The sequence below is a fragment of the Arachis stenosperma genome, chromosome 4 (assembly GCF_014773155.1).
Source record: "Arachis stenosperma cultivar V10309 chromosome 4, arast.V10309.gnm1.PFL2, whole genome shotgun sequence".
NCBI lineage: Eukaryota > Viridiplantae > Streptophyta > Magnoliopsida > Fabales > Fabaceae > Arachis > Arachis stenosperma.
The window spans coordinates 41,755,203-41,776,794 of record NC_080380.1 but is presented as its reverse complement, the minus strand read 5'-3'; the positions used below and the strand labels follow the sequence as shown (position 1 = coordinate 41,776,794).

At 37.7% G+C, this 21,592-nt stretch overlaps 1 protein-coding gene across 1 annotated transcript; it reads right to left on the bottom strand.

Annotated features, from left to right (window-relative positions):
• Positions 1-5,287: 5,287 nt before the first annotated feature.
• On the bottom strand, positions 5,288-7,498 carry LOC130974913 (uncharacterized). The gene has a single exon (XM_057899752.1). It carries the CDS (start codon positions 7,496-7,498, stop codon positions 5,288-5,290), a length of 2,211 nt encoding a protein of 736 aa, XP_057755735.1.
• Between the last annotated feature and the right edge of the window lie 14,094 nt (positions 7,499-21,592).

Genomic DNA, 21,592 nt, shown 5'->3' with positions numbered 1-21,592 from the left:
ATAGCATAATCTAGAAGCCCGATGAAAGATATAGCTCAAAAATAGAATTTCGAAGCATAAACGTACTAACAGAGCTACTAGCTTAAGGCATAAGAAACAGAGAAGATATAACAAAAGATAAGTATATAATATCATAGGGAACTAGTCACGACTCGCGGAGTTTAAGCCGACTAGCCATATACTGATATACACAACCATACAGTGAAAACAGCTTATACAAGTTTTGTTCTCTCAAATACATGCCTCTAGGCAAAACAAATACAAAAGGAGAGATGTATAAACAAAATAAACCAAAAAGAACTCCAAAATGATCCAAGATTCTCCGCTCCTGTCACCAACCAAAGCAACTCACCGAGGTGGGTTGCGGCCTGCATCTGAAAAACACAACAACAATATGGTATGAGAACCGAAGGTTCTCAGTATGGTAACAGTTCCCAGTGATATAGGATATAAGACCCCGGGACGCCAAAGGCAATCCTAAGCTTCATATCCATCACAAGATTCAACTTAAAGCATTATAAAATATTTAAGCATAATATACCAACTTGACTTAAATAAACCAGGTTATCTATCTTAAGGGATTTCTATTCTAACCAAACACCGCTGTCCCACAGCCTTCACCAACCGATCCTCCATGCGATCCCATCGCCACCACCTTCCGAACCTCCTCAATCCCAGCAGAAAACACAGATAATGTTCAAAGCAAGTAAAGCACAAGTAGTAACATATATGGCAAATAATTCAGATAGCAAGTAAGCATGTTATTCAATTAGACAAACCATTACAAGTAAACAAAGCATACAAGCAAATAGGAAATGCATATGATGAATGCCTGCCCTACTAGCTGTGATATCACATTGTCGGTTCAACTGCCAACCCGACACATCTCCATGGAGACGTCGCCCTTCGGATTTCTCATATGGGAACCCCCGAGATATAGTGCCCGGATCACTGTCCAGGTACCGGCGCCTGCTTGCCCTATAGATCCGAAGGGATGTGAGCGGGATATTCTTGCCTCAGACCTCACATCTCAACATAAGTGGGATTAACCACCGTCCTTACGCCGCCGCCGCCGCTACCTCGACAGGCGGGATTAACCACCGTCCCTGCCAGGCGCATAGCGTCTCAAAATATCATGTAGAAATATTATTCCAGTGGTTTTCAAAAGCATTTTCAGTATACATAGATCCATCATTCCTCATCTCATATACCAATCATCCTTCACCTAACGTCAAACCATTCTCAGCACGCCAGAACCTATACCTCCGTTTTCTAATTTTATCTTAAAATCATGTACTAGAGCCCTTAATTTATATCCCATGTTCTAATACTCAAAACTAGGCCCAATTGTCTTAAAATAGTGTTGTAGAAGCTTACAACCTTGTTGGGAAGGCAAAATAGTTGATAACAAACAAATTTTTTAGAAACGGGATGTGTGCACCCGCACATCTTTGCAAAATTTCAGATTTTTAACACCAACTTTGAATGATCATAACTTCCTCTACAAAATTCTAATTTTCACAAACTTTATACCGATTCAAAGAGTTTTCAAAGATCTTTAATTCTAAACAATTTTCAATAAATTTCGAAAACCGAGGCAAAAGTTATGATCGAACAAAGTTCACCAAAAACTCAATTTTTCCAAACTTCACAATTACCACCCTATCTCACCATACCCATACCAAATCATACCAAACCGTCCAAAGCTCCATTTTTCATCAAAATGTACCTGTTATAGCATAATACATCAACCTCACCACATTTTCCTTCTCATTTCATTATTCTCAATTCCAACATCAACTATATAACACTTATGATCAAAATCACCATCAAACCCACCATTTCATAAATCATAACACTACAATTATCATAAGAACCAACTCCCAATTCATACAATCATTCAACATCATCATATCATTATAATTCATCACAATCAACTCAACATTCATCAATTCATCAACATTTAACACACCAACCATCATTTTAGTTCAACCTATCCTATTGGTCACTAGCCTATGTGTCCATGAATATTATATACTACATAGAGGAAACCGAAACCATACCTTGGCCGATTCCCTTTATGCACCCAAACTCAAAATGAGCACCAACAAGCTTCCAACTACAATCCAAGCTTTCAAATCCACTCCAACAAGCACAAATAAGTTCCAAAAGCTCCCAAAGCCACAATAATCAAACTATATACATATAAATCACCACAAATCAACCTAGGGTTCAACATAAGCATAATCTCACAAGGGTTTAAGAGCTTTTACCTTTTTCAACAGATTTGACAACACAAATCCAAAGCTAAGCAAGGATTAGAGCAAACCTAAGCATCCAAAATCACAAAAACCCATTTAACCCAAAACTCTAATAAAACCCGAAATTTGAAGAGCAGAACTGGAAGGATTTCGTGATTACCTTGAGGGTTTCTTGGGTGGGTTTTGTAGAGCTCTTCACAAGGAACGCGTAGCCGCAAACGGTGCGGCAATCGGAGCTCCGTAGCTCAAGATATGAGCTTGGGAAGTTTGAAGTGAATAGTAACAATGGTGGAAAGCTCTCACCTCTCTCCTCACTTCAGCTGCTGTTGTGTTTAGGTTATGAGGGTGAAAGTGGCTGAAATGGGTTCATTTAAGTGTATTTATATGTTGGGCTTGGGCCCAACTTGGGTCCGGTCCAACCCGTTAGCGTTTTTAGCCCGTTTGGCCTAACTTCGGGCCAAACCTTTAAAATATATGCCCGGTTTTCTATTCCTAATATTTTTCTAAGGTTTTTGATGGTTTTCACTCTTTATTGTGCGGTACTGGGCAGACTTGAACCGGTTCAACCGGTTCAACTGCTGGTTCGTAATTTTTTTACGGTTTTTCGTAGAAAGCACATTTTCTGACTCAGAAAGACCCACTGAGTCCAAAAATCACCTTTAAATCCTCAAATTCTCTCTCTAACCTTTCAGAATCAAATTTGGGCAATTAATCACTTAATTAACCAGTTGATTAGTTGCAGTTCTTACATTCTCCCCACCAAATAAGAAATTTTGCCCTCAAAATTTGAATCACCTGAGAAAAGCTCGGGATAATCCTTTCGCATCTCAGACTCCAATTCCCAAGTGTGCTCTTCTACTCCTGCTCGCTCCCAAGCAACTTTAACCAATGGGACATTCTTTCCTCGCAGCTTCTTCACACTAGTGTCATCGATCCTCACTAGTATCACTTGGAGAGTCAAGTTCTCTTTCAACTTGACCGATTCAGGCTCCAACACATGAGCCGCATCCGACGTGTATTTACGGAGCTGTGACACGTGGAATACGTCATGCAAGTTAGACAAATAAGGTGGCAAAGCTACTTGATACGCCACCTGCCCGAATCTCTTCAAAACCTCAAATGGTCCTATATATCTTGGGTTCAACTTCTTGGTCTTGATTGCTCTTCCAATCCCAGTTGTCGGTGTAACCCTAAGGAATACATGTTCTCCCACTTCAAACTCTAAGGGTTTCCTTCTCTGATCCGCATAACTCTTCTGTCGACTTTGGGTAGTTAAAATCCTTGCACGAATCTTCTTAATGTTCTCAGTAGTCTCTGCTATCAAATCTGGACCCAAAACACTTACATCTCTAAATTCATACCAACAAAGTGGAAACTGACACTTCCGCCCATACAAAGCCTCATACGGAGCCATCCCAATGCTTGCATGAAAATTGTTGTTATATGCAAACTCTACCAATGGCATGTAACGATCCCAACTCCCAGGTTGATCCAACACACATGCTCTCAGCATATCTTCCAACGTTTGAATAGTCCTTTCCGATTGTCCATCTGTTTGTGGATGATACGCCGTACTAAGACATAGCTTCGTACCGAAAGCTCTTTGGAAAGCTCCCCAAAACCTTGATGTGAATCGGGGATCACGGTCCGATACTATGCTTGACGGCACACCATGCAACCTCACTATCTCCTTGATGTATAATCTTGCCAACTCTTCCATAGAATAGTTTAGTCGGATAGGCAGAAAATGAGCGGATTTGGTTAAGCGATCTACGATTACCCAAATCGCATCAAACCCCGACCTAGTCCTCGGTAAACCGGTAACAAAATCCATAGCAATTCCTTCCCACTTCCACTGAGGAATCTCAAGTGGTTGTAGCATTCCTGACGGTTTTTGATGCTCTATCTTCACTTTTTGGCAGGTCAAACATTTGGATACCACTATAGCTACATCACCCTTCATCCCCGGCCACCAGAACATCTTCTTCAAGTCATAATACATCTTCGTGCTCCCGGGATGAATAGAAAACCCACTGTTGTGAGCCTCCAACAGCAAGTCTTGCCTCAAACTCCCAACATCTGGTATGCAAATCCTTCTCTTGTATCTCCATAACCCTTCATCATCCTTAGTGAATTCTTCGCGTCTCTTATCACCAACTGGTTGAAACAATTGCTGAAACTTCTGCTCATCTTGCTGAGCCCTTTGTATTTCTGATTTAAACGTGCTTGAAATCTGTAACTGGTTCAAACAAGCTCTTCTGGCAACTTCACTAATATCCAGCTTAAGATCTACAAACTTATCCACTAGTTCTTCTTCCTTGATTCTCATCCAAGCAATTGTTAAAGATTTCCGACTCAAAGCGTCTGCTACCACGTTCGCCTTTCCAGGGTTATAACTCAACTCGAAATCATAATCTTTAAGCAACTCCATCCACCTTCTCTGGCGCATATTTAGCTCTTTCTGATCAAAGATGTACTTGAGACTCTTATGATCAGAAAAGACGCTAAACCTTACTCCGTATAAGTGGTGTCTCCAAATCTTCAATGCAAACACAATCGCCGCTAATTCCAAGTCATGAGTAGGGTAATTCACCTCATGCGGTCTTAGCTGACGCGATGCGTAAGCCACCACATTCCGGTGTTGCATCAACACGCAACCCAAACCCTTCAAAGAAGCATCACAATATACCTCAAATGGTTCATGCGGTTCCGGTAGGATTAGAACAGGTGCTGAAGTTAATCTCTGCTTTAACGTTTGAAAACTTTCTTTGCACTCTGATGTCCACTCGAACGGCACTTCTTTCCTTGTCAACTTTGTCATTGGTAGCGCAATCCGGGAAAATCCTTCGATAAATCTCCGGTAATATCTGGCTAAACCCAAAAAGCTTCTGACTTCCGTCACAGTCGTCGGTCTTTCCCATTCCATCACCGCTTCTACTTTAGAAGGATCTACAGCTATTCCTCCCTTACTCACCACGTGGCCTAAGAACTTTACTTCCTCCTTCCAGAACTCACACTTTGACAACTTAGCGTACAACTTTCGCTCCTTTAAGATTTCTAGTACAATCCTCCTCATGCTCCTTTACCGTCTTAGAGTAAACTAAGATGTCATCTATGAAAACCACCACGAATTTGTCCAAAAAGGGACGAAACACTCTGTTCATGTAATCCATGAAAACAGCAGGTGCATTTGTTAACCCAAAAGACATTACCGCAAACTCGTAGTGTCCATAGCGTGTTCTAAAGGCAATCTTAGGGATATCATCTTCCTTCACTCTTATCTGGTGGTAACCGGATCTCAAATCAATCTTGGAAAATACTCCAGCTCCTTGCAATTGATCCATCAAGTCATCTATCCTTGGCAGCGGGTACTTGTTCTTTACTGTCACTTTATTTAACTGTCGGTAATCCACACACAAACGCATCCCTCCATCTTTCTTCTTCACCAATAAAACTGGCGCTCCCCACGGTGATACACTCGGTCGAATGAACCTCTTTTTCAGAAGCTCTTCCAACTGAGTCTTTAGCTCTGCCAGCTCTATAGGAGCCATTCTATGCGGTGCAATCGATACTGGTCCAGCTCCCGGCACCAATTCAATCGCAAACTCAATTTCCCTTTGAGGTGGGAACTCAGGGATATCTTCCGGGAACACTTCTGGAAAATCACTAACCACCGGAATTTGATCTAAGTTGTGGGCATCGCCCAACGCATTAGCAGCCAACAGAATATAACCCTGACACTCCTCCCCACTATAGTGCACCATTACAGAGTTTAGGTAATACCCCGTAGCTACCACTACTCCATTTTCTCCTTCCGGTATAAACCGAATTGTCCGTTCAAAGCAATCCAACAAAACCCGGTTCTTCGACAACCAATCAAATCTCAAAATCTTCTCCAGCCCCACCATTGGTAAACAGATCAAATCGTGTACAAAGTCTCTACCCTCAAGCTTGAAACCTACTTGTCTACAACCTGACCTAGTCATAATTGTTTGATGCGGAGTATGTACATGTAGATCAAAAGGTAACTCTGATACTTTCAAGCCTAATTCCTCATCTTTAGCAAATGAAATAAACGAATGCGAAGCTCCAGTATCATATAATGCAACTGAGGATTTATCACCAATTAGACATATACCTTTCATCAAAGGATCCGCCTTGGAAGCATCCTTGGCATTAACAGCAAAGACTCGACCTTGATGCTGACTCTGGCCCGCATTCTGATTCCTCCTACGAGGGCAATCCCTCGCAAAGTGGCCAGGTAACCCACACTTGAAGCAACCACCTAAACCAATCTTACATGAGTCATAAGGGTGAAAACGTCCACAACGATCACAAGCTAAATCCGGAGAACTCTTACTCTGATTTCCTCTTCCATTAGCATACTGAAACTGATTCTGATTGTTCTTTCTGAAGCCCCCTTTGCCTTGAGGAGTATATCCTCCTCTTTTGAAGCTTTGTCCTCTAGGATGAAAATACTTGCCACGCCCACGACTAGAGCTCCCTCCATGAGTGTCCTTAGATGCCGCCACTGTCTTGGCATACTCCTCCACTACCCTTGCTTTGTTCACCAAGTCGGAGAAGACACGGATCTCCATAGGAGCCACAGCAGTCATAATGTTGTCCTTCAAGCCCCTTTGGTACTTAATGCACCTCCAGCTCTCGAAAGTCTCCGGGTCACCCTGACATACCCGAGAAAACCTACAAAGCTCTTCAAACTTGTTGGTGTACTCTGCCACAGACATGAAACCTTGCTTCAGCTGCATTAGCTCCATCTCCTTTGCTTCCCTTGCAGACTCAGGAAAGTATTTCTTGTAGAAAGCCGTTTGGAACACCTCCCATGGAATGTCGGTGTTCTGAAGCTGTAGCAAACGACACTCAGCTTGCCACCAGGGCTGGACCTCTCCTGCTAGCTGATAAGTGGCAAACTCTACATATTGATTGAGAGGAACATGCTGCACCTGTAAAGCACGCTCTATAGCCTGGAACCAGTGGTCCGCTTCAATAGGATCTATGGATCCTCGGAAAGTTGGCGGATGAACCTTGAGGAACGTCGCCAAGGTCATCGGAACTCCTCCTGTGTTATCGCTGTTACCCTCAGCATTATCATTGGTATTCCCTTCGCCATTCCCATTTCCGTTGCCATTCCCAGTCGGTTGGCCCAATCTCTGCACTGCTTGCAGAGTCGCAGCAGCATTAGCTTCCATGGTGTTAGCGAGATTCGCCATCGCCGCCATGAATTCGGCATGATTGTCAGCTGGTTGCTCATTCCTACTTCCCCGTGTACGCGTTCGACCTCGCCCGCGAGTAGCCATGTAGGATTCCTGTCCACACCAAACAATAGATATCAAGGTGATCAGTCTCAATATCAAAAGTCTAATGCTTCAATTATCCCAAACAGGCACTCACAAACAAGCATGCTATGCATATATCAAACAGATAACCTAATAGCATCAAAGAAAAGACACACAGAGTATGCAATGAAGCACAATCGGTCCATCCCTCAGGCTCACGAGGACGAACCGCTCTGATACCACTAAATGTAACACCCTAATTAGCCTAAGCCTTACCTCGCGTCGTAAAGCAAAGGTTAATCAGAGATTACGACAGTTCTAAACTCATACATAATATATATATATATATATAGAAAGAATAGCATAATCTAGAAGCCCGATGAAAGATATAGCTCAAAAACAGAATTTCGAAGCACAAACGTACTAACAGAGCTACTAGCTTAAGGCATAAGAAACAGAGAAGATATAACAAATGATAAGTATATAATATCATAGGGAACTAGTCACGACTCGTGAAGTTTAAGCCGACTAGCCATATACTGATATACACAACCATACAGTGAAACAGCTTATACAAGTTTTGTTCTCTCAAATACATGCCTCTAGGCAAAACAAAATACAAAAGGAGAGATGTATAAACAAAATAAACCAAAAAGAACTCCAAAATGATCCAAGATTCTCCGCTCCTGTCACCAACCAAAGCAACTCACCGAGGTGGGTTACGGCCTGCATCTGAAAAACACAACAACAATATGGTATGAGAACCGGAGGTTCTCAGTATGGTAACAGTTCCCAATGATATAGGATATAAGACCCCGGGATGCCAAAGGCAATCCTAAGCTTCATATCCATCACAAGATTCGACTTAAAGCATTATAAAACATTTAAGCATAATATACCAACTTGACTTAAATAAACCAGGTTATCTATCTTAAGGGATTTCTATTCTAACCAAACACCGCTGTCCCACAGCCTTCACCAACCGATCCTCCATCCGATCCCATCGCCACCGCCTTCCGAACCTCCTCAATCCCAGCAGAAAACACAGATAATGTTCAAAGCAAGTAAAGCACAAGTAGTAACATATATGGCAAATAATTCAGATAGCAAGTAAGCATGTTATTCAATTAGGCAAACCATTACAAGTAAACAAAGCATACAAGCAAATAGGAATTGCATATGATGAATGCCTGCCCTACTGGCTGTGATATCACATTGTCGGTTCAACTGCCAACCCGATACATCTCCATGGAGACGTCGCCCTTCGGATTTCTCATATGGGAACCCCCGAGATATAGTGCCCGGATCACTGTCCAGGTACCGGCGCCTGCTCGCCCTATAGATCCGAAGGGATGTGAGCATGATATTCTTGCCTCAGACCTCACATCTCAACGTAAGCGGGATTAACCACCGTCCTTACGCCGCCGCCGCTACCTCGACAGGCGGGATTAAGCACCGTCCCTGCCAGGCGCATAGCGTCTCAAAATATCATGTAAAAATATTATTCCAATGGTTTTCAAAAGCATTTTCAGTATACATAGATCCATCATTCCTCATCTCATATACCAATCATCCTTCACCTAACGTCAAACCATTCTCAGCACGCCAGAACCTATGCCTCCATTTTCTAATTTTATCTTAAAATCATGTACTAGAGCCCTTAATTTATATCCCATGTTCTAATACTCAAAACTAGGCCCAAATGTCTTAAAATAGTGTTGTAGAAGCTTACAACCTTGTTGGGAAGGCAAAATAGTTGAAAACAAACAAAGTTTTGAGAAACGGGATGTGTGCACCCGCACATCTTTGCAAAATTTCAGATTTTTAACACCAACTTTGAATGATCATAACTTCCTCTACAAAATTCTAATTTTCACAAACTTTATACCGATTCAAAGAGTTTTCAAAGATCTTTAATTCTAAACAATTTTCAATAAATTTCGAAAACCGAGGCAAAAGTTATGATCAAACAAAGTTCACCAAAAACTCAATTTTTCCAAACTTCACAATTACCACCCTATCTCACCATACCCATACCAAATCATACCAAACCGTCCAAAGCTCCATTTTTCATCAAAATATACCTGTTATAGCATAATACATCAACCTCACCACATTTTCCTTCTCATTTCATTATTCTCAATTCCAACATCAACTATATAACACTTATGATCAAAATCACCATCAAACCCACCATTTCATAAATCATAACACTACAATTATCATAAGAACCAACTCCCAATCCATACAATCATTCAACATCATCATATCATTATAATTCATCACAATCAACTCAATATTCATCAATTCATCAACATTTAACACACCAACCATCATTTTAGTTCAACCTATCCTATTGGTCACTAGCCTATGTGTCCATGAATATTATATACTACATAGAGGAAACCGAAACCATACCTTGGCCGATTCCCTTTATGTACCCAAACTCAAAATGAGCACCAACAAGCTTCCAACTACAATCCAAGCTTTCAAATCCACTCCAACAAGCACAAATAAGTTCCAAAAGCTCCCAAAGCCACAATAATCAAACTATATACATATAAATCACCACAAATCAACCTAGGGTTCAACATAAGCATAATCTCACAAGGGTTTAAGAACTTTTACCTTTTCCAACAGATTTGACAACACAAATCCAAAGCTAAGCAAGGATTAGAGCAAACCTAAACATCCAAAATCACAAAAACCCACTTAACCCAAAACTCTAATAAAACCCGAAATTTTGAAGAGCAGAACTGGAAGGATTTCGTGATTACCTTGAGGGTTTCTTGGGTGGGTTTTGTAGAGCTCTTCACAAGGAACGCGTAGCCGCAAACGATGCGGCGATCGGAGCTCCGTAGCTCAAGATATGAGCTTGGGAAGTTTGAAGTGAATAGTAACAATGGTGGAAAGCTCTCACCTCTCTCCTCACTTCAGCTGCTGTTGTGTTTAGGTTATGAGGGTGAAAGTGGCTGAAATGGGTTCATTTAAGTGTATTTATATGTTGGGCTTGGGCCCAACTTGGGTCCGGTCCAACCCGTTAGCGTTTTTAGCTCGTTTGGCCTAACTTCGGGCCAAACCTTTAAAATATATGCCCGGTTTTCTATTCCTAATATTTTTCTAAGGTTTTTGACGGTTTTCACTTTTTATTGTGCGGTACTGGGCAGACTTGAACCGGTTCAACCGGTTCAACTGCCGGTTCGTAATTTTTTTACGGTTTTTCATAGGAAGCACATTTTCTTACTCAGAAAGACCTACTGAGTCCAAAAATCACCTTTAAATCCTCAAATTCTCTCTCTAACCTTTTGGAATCAAATTTGGGCAATTAATCACTTAATTAACCGGTTGATTAGTTGCGGTTCTTACATATTCACTATCTTTTTGTTTGAAGGTCTGAACATCCACTCTAAGCGTGCTCAGCTTTTGAGGAGGAAAGAACTTAGCCAAGAAGGCCATGACCAGCTTATCCCATGAGTCCAAACTATCTTTAGGTTGTGAGTCCAACCATGTTCTAGCTCTGTCTCTTACAGTAAAAGGGAAAAGCATGAGCCTGTAGACTTCAGGATCTACTCCATTAGTCTTAACAGTCTCATAGATCTACAAGAACTCAATTAAAAACTGGTAAGTATCTTCTGATAAAAGTCCATGAAACTTGCAGTTCTGTTGCATTAGAGCAACTAGTTGAGGTTTCAGCTCAAAATTGTTTGCTCCAATGGCAGGGATTGAGATGCTTCTTCCATCAAACTTGGAAGTAGGTGTAGTATAATCACCAAGCATTCTCCTTGCGCCTCCACCATTGTTATTGGGTTCGGCCATGTCTCTCTCTTTTTCGAGATTCTCTGTAAGGTTTTCTCTGGATTGTTGTGATTTATCTTCTCTAAGCTTCTTCTTCAGAGTCCTTTCAGGTTCAGGATCTGCTTCAACAAGAATGTTCTTGTCTCTGCTCCTGCTCATATGAAAAAGAGGAGAACAGAAAAAGAAGAGGAATCCTCTATGTCACAGTATAGAAATTCCTTTATGTTAGTAGAAGAAGAAAATAATGCAAGAAGGAAAAGAGGAAAATTCGAACAAAGAGAGGAAGAGGGCGTTCGAATTTTTAAGATGAAGAAAAGTGTTAGTAATTAAATAAATAAATAAATAAAGATGAGAGAGAGAATTTCGAAAATTAATTTTGAAAAAGGGTTAGTGATTTTCGAAAATTAAGAGAAGAAAAATAATTAAAATTAAAATTTGAAACAATTAGTTAATTAAAAGAATTTTCAAAAAAAAGGAAGGAATTTTCGAAAATTAGAGAGGAAAAAGTAGTTAGGTGGTTTTGAAAAAGATAAGAAATGGTAAAACAAACAAAAAGTCAATTAGTTAGTTGAAAAAGATTTGAAATTCAATTTTGAAAAGATAATAAGTTGGAAAAGATTTTGAAATTCAATTTGAAAAAGATATAATTTGAAAAAAGATATTTTGAAAAGATATGATTGAAAAAGATATTTTGGAAAAGATTTTATTTTTAAAATTAAAATTTGATTACTTGACTAACAAGAAACTAAAAGATATGATTCTAGAATTTAAAGATTGAACCTTTCTTAACAAGAAAGTAACAAACTTCAAATTTTTGAATCAATCACATTAATTGTTAGTAAAATTTTCGAAATTTTGAATTGAAAATAAGAAAAAGATTTTGAAAATCAATTAAAAAATATTTTCGAAAATATAAAGGAAAAATGAAAAAGATTTGAATTTTGAAAAAGTTTTGAAAATATAAGATTTTTAAAATTTTAATCTTGACTTGACTAACAAGAAACAACTAATTTAAAAAAATTTTGACTAAGTCAACCCAAAGATTTCAAATTTTTGAGTAAAATAAGAGAAAGATCTTTTTTTTTTGAATTTTTAATGATGAGAGAGAAAAACACAAAAATGACCCAAAACATGAAAATTTTGGATCAAAACCAATGATGCATGCAAGAACACTATGAATGTCAAGATGAACACCAAGAACACTTTGAAGATCAAGATGAACATCAAGACTTATTTTTGAAAAATTTTCAAGAAAAGAAAAACATGCAAGACACCAAACTTAGAACTTTTCAATGCTTAGACACTATGAATGCAAGAATGCATATGAAAAACAACAAAAAACACAAAACAAGAAAATTTAAAGATCAAACAAGAAGATTTGTCAAGAACAACTTGAAGATCATGAAGAACATATGCATGAATTTTCGAAAAATGCAAAAGTTTTTAAAATATGCAATTGACACCAAACTTAAAAATTGACACTAGACTCAAACAAGAAATACAAACTATTTTTGGTTTTTTATGATTTTATTAATTTTTTTCGAAAATTATCTTTAGAAAAATGAAAAAGAAAAAAAATTTAAAGGATTTTTGAAAACATTTTGAAAAGAAAATTACCTAATCTGAGCAACAAGATGAACCGTCAGTTGTCCAAACTCGAACAATCCCCGGCAATGGCGCCAAAAACTTGATAGGCAAAATTGTGATTTATTCTTTTCATAACTTGAACAATTCTTAGCAAGGCTCCAAAGACTTGGTGCACACTACTATGGTTCACTCACATTCTTCACAACTTCGCACAACTAACCAGCAAGTGCATTGGGTCGTCCAAGTAATAAACCTTACGTGAGTAAGGGTCGATCCCACGGAGATTATTGGTATGAAGCAAGCTATGGTCATCTTGTAAATCTCAGTTAGGCGAATTCAAATGGTTATAATGGTTTTGCTGGATGTCTACTTTCCAACGCCGTTGAGAGCACGCCATTTGGAGTTTTGTAGCTCCAGAAAATCCATTTCGAGTGTAGAGAGGTCAGAATCCAACAGCATTAGCAGTTCTTTGTCAGCCTCCTATTAGATATTTTCTCAGGTCCCTCAATTTCAGTCAAAAAATACCTGAAATCACAGAAAAACACACAAACTCATAGTAAAGTCCAGAAATGTAAATTTTGCATAAAAACTAATGAAAACATCCCTAAAAGTAGCTAGATCCTGCTAAAAACTACCTAAAAATAATGTCAAAAAGCGTATAAATTATCCGCTCATCAGCTACACTTTTCAAGTGTACATGAATGGGTGTTTTTCTTGTAGTGCCGGGGCAGATGCCAACCTGACCTCTTCTCATTCAAATGAAGATATCTTGAGCTACACAACTCTAAATGAAATGATTTTAGTACCATTGAAAAGTAGACATCTAGAACTTTCCAACCATATATAACACTTTATAATGGACACTGAAATTAAGGAAGATATTGACCCCAAAAACACAAGGAGAAAAACACGTCACTGCAGAGTTACCAATCTGACCTCTTCATTTTTAAAGGAACATAACTTGAGTTGTAGGGGTTCAAATGAGTTGATCTTGGTGGCGTTGGAAAGATGACATCAAGAGCTTTCCAACGATATATAACACTCTAGGGTGGACATTAAAACTGAAGGTGAAAAAGACCATTATTTTAGCATTGCAAAACCTGGCGTGCCACTTGGAGTCTTGGGCGTGGCACGCCAGTTCAAATGGCCAGAGAGGAGATTTTGGTGCATCATTGAAGGCGTTGCATGCCAGTTTTGGGTGTGGTATGCCAGTTTCACAACATATGGGGCGTTGCACGCCAGAAATGGGCGTGGCATGCCGAGCTACCTAACAGACTGACCTAGTCATCTTCAAATGGGCATAACTTGAGTTACAGAGGTCTAAATGAGTTGATTCTAAAAGTGTTGAAAAGCTGACATTCAGGGCTTTCCAACCATATATAATACTTTATATTGGACATTCATTTTAAGGCCACCTCCATACTTTTAACGTTGCAAAGTGAGTCATACTCCAAAGGGCAAAATTAAGTAGGAGTGGCACTTGGAACCACATGCCAACTTCTTCCTGCAACCCCCAACCTTCAACGAAGCCCACTCCAACTCTCATTCAAGCCACAATTGTTAACCAATCAAGGCCACAAGAAGCATCTAGAATAGTTTATTTTCATTTCATTGTAATTTGCTTTTAATTTCATTTAAGTTTGTAATTTAGGAGAGCCTATATAAAGGCAATAGTTTCATAGAATTAGGGAGCTATCTATTAGGCTGGACACATTTGGAGGAGTGAGTCTTCGGACCCTCCTTCCCACCATTCTCTTCTCCTCTTCCATTTTCTTACTTGTAAATATTTTAGTTATGAATTACTAACTCTTTCCATTGGGAAAGAGAGCTCTATTATTTTTCAATGGATTGATTGCTTTTATTCTTCTTCTTCTATTCATCTCTCTTTGATTTACTAGAAGGGATTTCGTTCTTTATTCTAGCATTCAATTATCTTAGAAAAGAGATTGAATGTATTTGGGTTTTATAGGAACCTTAGAAGAGGAATCATAAAACCATACTTGAAATCCTTTCTCACACTTGAGTAGGATCTGGATTTTGGTATTTGGATATGGTGACATATAATCCTCCCTCTACTTGGACCTATGAAGATGTGTGGTATAATCAGGGAACAAGCTTCATCTCTTCTCATGAGCAATTAGACCAAGGAATTGGCTATTGATCAAGATTTGAGAGATTGAGTCACCAAGGAATTGGGGCTCAATCAATCATGATTGACAAGAGGTCAATGAGTTGCATGATTGAAGATGAGATAAAATTAATTAATTCGAAGAATGCAATATCTCTTGATCCCAATGTTTATTTTTTGCACTTTACATTTCCAGCACTTTACTTTCTTGTACTTTACTTTCCTTGCCATTTACTTTCTTGCATTTTATTGCTTTCCTTTACTTTCATGTCATTTACTTTTCTTGTTGCTTATCACTCAAAATTGAATCGTCTAACTAGGATAATCAATCAACTATTACTTGTTTAATCCATTTAATCTCTGTGGATACGATCCCACTCCATTGTGGGTTATTACTTGACGACAATTTGGTGCGCTTGCCAAAGAACGGATTCATTATACGTGGGTAGTGAATTTCGGTCATCAGGAAGCCTCCAAGGTTGAAACAGTTGAACCGAGTTAACTTCTTCTTCTTTAACACCAAAACCGGTTCAGGCAGAGAGAGGAAAGAGGGAACCGAATGCAAAAACCAACATGCAATTACCTCTTCCTCACCCCTTTTTCACCAAGCTTCGTCAATCCGGGCCTTCCATCTTGACGTACTCCCCAAGAAGGATTCCTGACACTTGATGAGTCCTTGATGCTTGACAGCTTCATCTACTCCACTTCTACTTCTCCCTTCACGTAGTTACAGTAGTTACCTTCTGTGATGGTTGATCAAAAGTAGAGACGAGCCATACCCAAGGGATCTTCTTTTCTGACCGAGTAGGATCTTCCACCATTTTAGACATGGTGATCTTGAGACTTCTTCACCACATCTTACCATAAGTGGCAAAGATCTCAGCCACGCCATACTGTAGATCTTCCTTTTGCAAGAGCCATCATCACCTGACACGACCAAAACTAGAGAGAGAAGAGAGAGAAGAGAGAAAAAGCTATCAAATAGATTTGAAGAAAGATAATAAAATGAATTAAGTTTCTACTTTCCAAAATCCCAAGCTTAGTAACGTGTGAGAGTAATAATAGCCATCAAATCAGTTTTGAATTTTCTCTCTCATATTACCAAAGCAATTAAACCAAATTAAATGAATTTGAAATTCATCAATCATTGAGAAAGGCATCCATGGAAGGCATGCTTTTAATTCAATTAACATTTGGATTCCACCTAGATAAACGGGTGATCGAAACATCATGCTCCATTTCCCTTTTCTTTTGATTTCGGACCAACCACATTGTTGGGCTTCAAATTGGTTTTCCTGACCCAATAAACATAGCAATAATTTAGCCACATATTATTAAAAACATTTTGCACAAGAATGATTATTTTGGGCTTGAAGTTTACTTTCTTTTTTTTTTTTTGCACAAAGACCAAAATTTGCAAGCAATATAGAAATTATTAATTAAACAAATTTGAAGTATAAATCAATTTAATAATTTTTAATTACTATTTTAATAATGTTTGATCATCATCTTAATTTGGAGTTTTCCAAACTCATCAAAATCTAATAGTAAAAATACGGGAACAAAATAAATTGGCACCAAAACTACCGCTGAAAAAAATTCGCCTGTAATTAACATCAGATATTTGTAGTTTAAAAAATCAAATTCTGCTGTTAAATCCATCGCAAGTTACTGGCGGCAGCAGAATTTGACAGGAAATAATTACTGGCATGGTTTATAAGATCGATTTTATCCGACGAAAAATTTTGACAGTAAATCCGACGGTATTCAGTATATTTCTTATAGTGTCACCGATAGCGTCGCCTCTGCTCCCTTCGTCGCCATCGTCGCACGAGATCTCTCTGCCGCAGCTGTTGTCGCGTCTGCTCTCTCCGCCGCCGCTCTCGTTGCATGAGCTCCCTCTAGCGCCTCTTCCATCTGCAAATTTTAGGTATACTCTGCTTTTGTGCTTTTTTTTCATGATAAATCCTAGGGATCAATTTTTCTGTGTGAATTTTATGTTTATCATATTCTGCTTTTGTGCTTGGTGAATCTGTGGGTTTACTCTGGTTTTGATGAAGCTTTAAGACTGAGTTTACTCAATTTGAGTTTTTTACTCTGGAAGATTTTGGTAGTTTGCTGAGTTTCTGTTTAATATTATCATTATTATTGCTAATCTGGCTTTGTGATTTTTGTGCTAGTTCATATGATGTTCAGCTTGATTGGATCGTTCACATTACTGAGAAATGCAATGGAAGAAGTGTAGAGTTTTGGACTTGTGATTATTGATAAGTAGTTAAGCACTGACTTCACATTTTTTCACTTTTCTTAGAATTCAATTATCAATATGTTCTAAGGGTGCTGATTGGCGTGCGAAAGAGGCCCTGTGGCGAAAGAGAGAAGCTGAATATTGTTTGGAAATTCAGAAGCTTAAAGCGGTATCCTCTATTCATAATCCACAACTGTAAATGATACCTGCCATCTGATCACTGGGAATCTACTATTTTTATACACATTAGGTTCACTATTTTGAATATCTTAGTGCCTTTTTTCCTCATGCCCTGTTTTGTTGTAAAATGGAACATATAATAGCACCCTTGCTTTTGTCATTTATTTTCCTTGGAGGCAATAACTTGATATCTTCAAGTTTTTGGGTACCTCATAAGCATGTTTCAAAACAGCTGTTATCATAGTTTTTATCAATTGCAAAGTATGAATCTGTGAAAAAGATTTGGGTGAAACTACAAATTGTATAAGCCTTTCAGTTTTGATCCTTGTGCATGTATTTTAAATACTTTAAGTTTCTAATTTTGGTTTTGCTGAGAAATACTAATTTGGAGCAGCTGCTACTGGATATGGAGAGAATGCATTTTGAACTCATAGATGGCACTCAGGATTCTCAGTGCTCAGGTATGACTACATTACTAATTGGTTGTCTGACGTGGTAAAAATGCGGTCATTGATGTGGTTCATGCTATAACATTGTGCAGAGCTTGAATGCTGTTGTCAACTATGATCTACAGGTAGAAGTTTGATCCATTATTTTGATTTCATGAACTAGTAGTAATAAATCTGTTGATAGTAATGTACCGAAAGCAAAAGTGATTGGTAATATTATGTTTTTACTATGCTTTGTGGTTTTCTACAATAGTACTTCTAGATGAAGCTTTTCCCATTTTTATCAAAATATAGTAGAAAAGAGTTCAGAAGGTGAATGTAAGATATCCTCACTAAACCCAAGGAGATAGCACGAGCTAGTCAAATCTCTCATTCATGTTTTACAAAGAATATCCATTAGCTGGGCACTCAAAGAAGCCAAGTAAATTACTGGAATTCCTTTCAATTGTGTAGGAGTCTAATGAGAGAAGTGGATATTTCCTTCTTTAGTTCTGCCAAAGACAAAATCTCAAATGACATATGAGAAAATTGTTAAATCTATTAGATTTCTTTAATTCTTTCCATTTCTGTTTTACACAGTTGTTCAAGGGGAGTAATGATTTTACCTGAACTTTGAACTCTCACAGAAGTTAGAGTTCACTATTCCTTTTGTAAGATTTTAGTCTTACTATCATTATTTTCAGGTTCCTCCTTGGTCATGTATGCTGGACTTCAGGTCAACATTGTGGTTTTGTATTCATGGGATGTAGAAACTTCAAATGCTAATCTTTATATTTATCTATCTATCCTGTAGAATGGTTCTGTCTTAGTATTTGATATACGACAAACTACAAGACCCATGAAGTTTTTAGCTGGATTGACTAGCAACCCTGTTCATATTGTTCATTCTCTTCTGCATACTTCATGTCTTCCTAACTCCATCTTATCTGCATCTGCTATATTGGCCTTTGTCAGTGGAACATTGATTCTGAAGAAGGGTATGCTATTTACATTGTGTGGGGTGCAGTTATATGTTCATATTTCCTAATGTTGTTCTCAAGTTTTTCCAGCTGATGCTATGTATCAAAATTGTAATTGTTCAATTCTGAAGGGCAGTTGTAAAATTTTTCATTTTTATTTTGGAATTGTTTTCTAAGCTATAATGAAGTTAGAGAAAAAAACATTTTCCAATGTGAAGGAACCAGCAAAGCAGCACAATTAGAAGCAGTCGCAGTTGCGAGCGAATCCAAAAAGAGCGGTTTCTGATAATGCTTGTCTTCAGCGTAAGAAAAGAGCTGTTCTTCAGGATGTTACTAATGTTTTCTGTGAGAATACATACAGGAGCTGTTTCAATTCAACTAAAGTTCGGGTTCTTAACAAAAGTATTTTCTATTTGGTTGATTGGTACTGCATCCATGGAAAGTTTCTCAGTATCATTGTCCTTGCTGAAGAGTGATGTTTGTGACTAGTGCAAAGCAAGCTGGCCAAGGCTAGTAGAATCGATGTATCCAAAGTGGCGCCTTCTGCTGCTGCCCAGCAACATGTTCAAGTTCACTGAAAAATAGAGTTTTTTGGAGCCAGGTCTTAAATTAGAACATGCATCTTTTTTAATTAATACTAAGTGTGAAAGAGAGTGGCAAGGATGATAAAACTCATGCATCAGGAATCTCTCCTCTGCCTTTGATTTCTCAGAAGAAAGGTTTTTGCTATCTTTTTTATCATATCCCAAGTCTACAATGTTTATATGTTACCCTGTATATTAAGTAGGATACGGTGTATGCATTGCTCAGAATTTAAATACTCTAACTTTAATGATTTTAGTTATCATATTGAATATTGTCTTTTTCATGTCTTTTTCTCTACTGTATACTTTTACTAACATGCAGTACTTTGAAATTTTTGCAGCTAAGAAGTGTAGCCCTTTTCCAATTGCATTAAGGGATCCAAAGATCGGTAACATAGATATGATAACGAAGATCCTTAGTTGTGCAGCTTATATGCTGCTAATATCTATAACACCTTGCGAGTTTATGAGGTTTGTGTTATAAATTTTATGCCACCATATGCAGCACTCTTCTGCTTTACGATAATTACTAATTACCTTGGTGTTCTCATTTGTCTGTACATTGCATACCAAATTTTCTGAAGGAATACTTGTAATGTAATAATAAAAAGGTAGTGAATTGTGTATCGAAACGAACCTTGTACCCATCTTTATACCAGCTTACTAAGAACTATGCATCTTATTGCCTCTATCACCCTAAGAAACCTTGCTCTTAATAAGCAGAAGATAGTTATAAACTTTATAATTGACATGATAAGTCTTATAACATTGTGAGTTTCCTGGATTCTAGTAGTTTCATACAACTGGAATAATAATTAGCATAACTATTCTGTCATATCATATGCTTTTCTTATATTTTTATTGTCTTGAATTTAGTTGTCTAACATTTATATTTTCCAACTTGCAAGAAGGCCAAATCCTAACTTTATGGACACAAAGCAGCACGACATTACTCAAAGCATGCGCGGAATACTGGTTGATTGGCTTGTAGAGGTTTGCATAATTTAATTTTTCTCTTATAATACAATGTTGGACTATAAAGTGTAGCTAAAAATACCAATGTTACAGATATCATAATGCCCCGAAAAGAATGTGAAAATATCGTAGAGATTCCATGAGTACAATGGGGATTTTAATTTACTTTGGAGGCATGTAACTTAGCATATTCATGAGAAAAAGAAAAGGAATGGAAACTTTTTCTTTGTATTATATAAGCCAAATTGTGTTCTTACTGCTTCCAATTTTACTTTTTCAGGTTTATGAGGAATACAGATTGGAACTAGACACTCTTTATCTCACTTTGTATCTCATAGATTGATTTCTCTCCTGAAATTACATTGAAAGACATCAGCTACTTGGGATCCCGAGCATGTTAATTGCCTCGAGAGTTCTCAAATTCAATGAAGACTTTTCATGACTTTGCTGTTAGGAATAAATAGTATGACCACAATCCAATCAATCATGTATCAAATAATTTGTTATGTTATTATATTAAAATATTTATATAATAAGGTCCTTGATTAAATTTAGAGATTTATTATTGTGATAGTGATCATAATATTGAGAGATAAATCTTTTATAATTTAATCTAAATTGTTCTTGATCATTGGATTATTAAAAAAAGACATTAATAATTCAAAAAAAATTAATATATATATATATATAATGGTTTTTATTTGATGAAAATTAATAGATCTCATTTATTAAATTATATATATAGATGGAGCATATAGAGATATGACTATTGAACTGACTCACTTTGAGAATTCCTAATAGTTATAATTACCGTATATTTGTCAATAGGATATTCTCAAGATGAATATAGTAATAGAGTTTCCTTTGACCTGTGACTGTCATAGTAATTAATAATGTATTTATTATACTTTGATTCCGGACACCTAATACCCAAGGGTGCTAGTTGAATGGATATTGGGTATAATTTAAATACTTGTAGAATTAATGATTAGTCAATAAGGAATCCGTCAACTCTCGATAAAGAGTTTGAGCTCTATGATTATAATGACTGAGATGAATAAAACCTTGTCCAAGAGGATTGAATGAATGAAGAAATGAGTTTCTTAAGTCATTCACATTTCATTATAATAAT

What these genes read in the sequence shown, in the direction of transcription:
- LOC130974913 (XM_057899752.1), bottom strand. Translation starts at nt 7,498, where the DNA reads ATGGCGGCGATGGCGAATCTCGCTAACACCATGGAAGCTAATGCTGCT.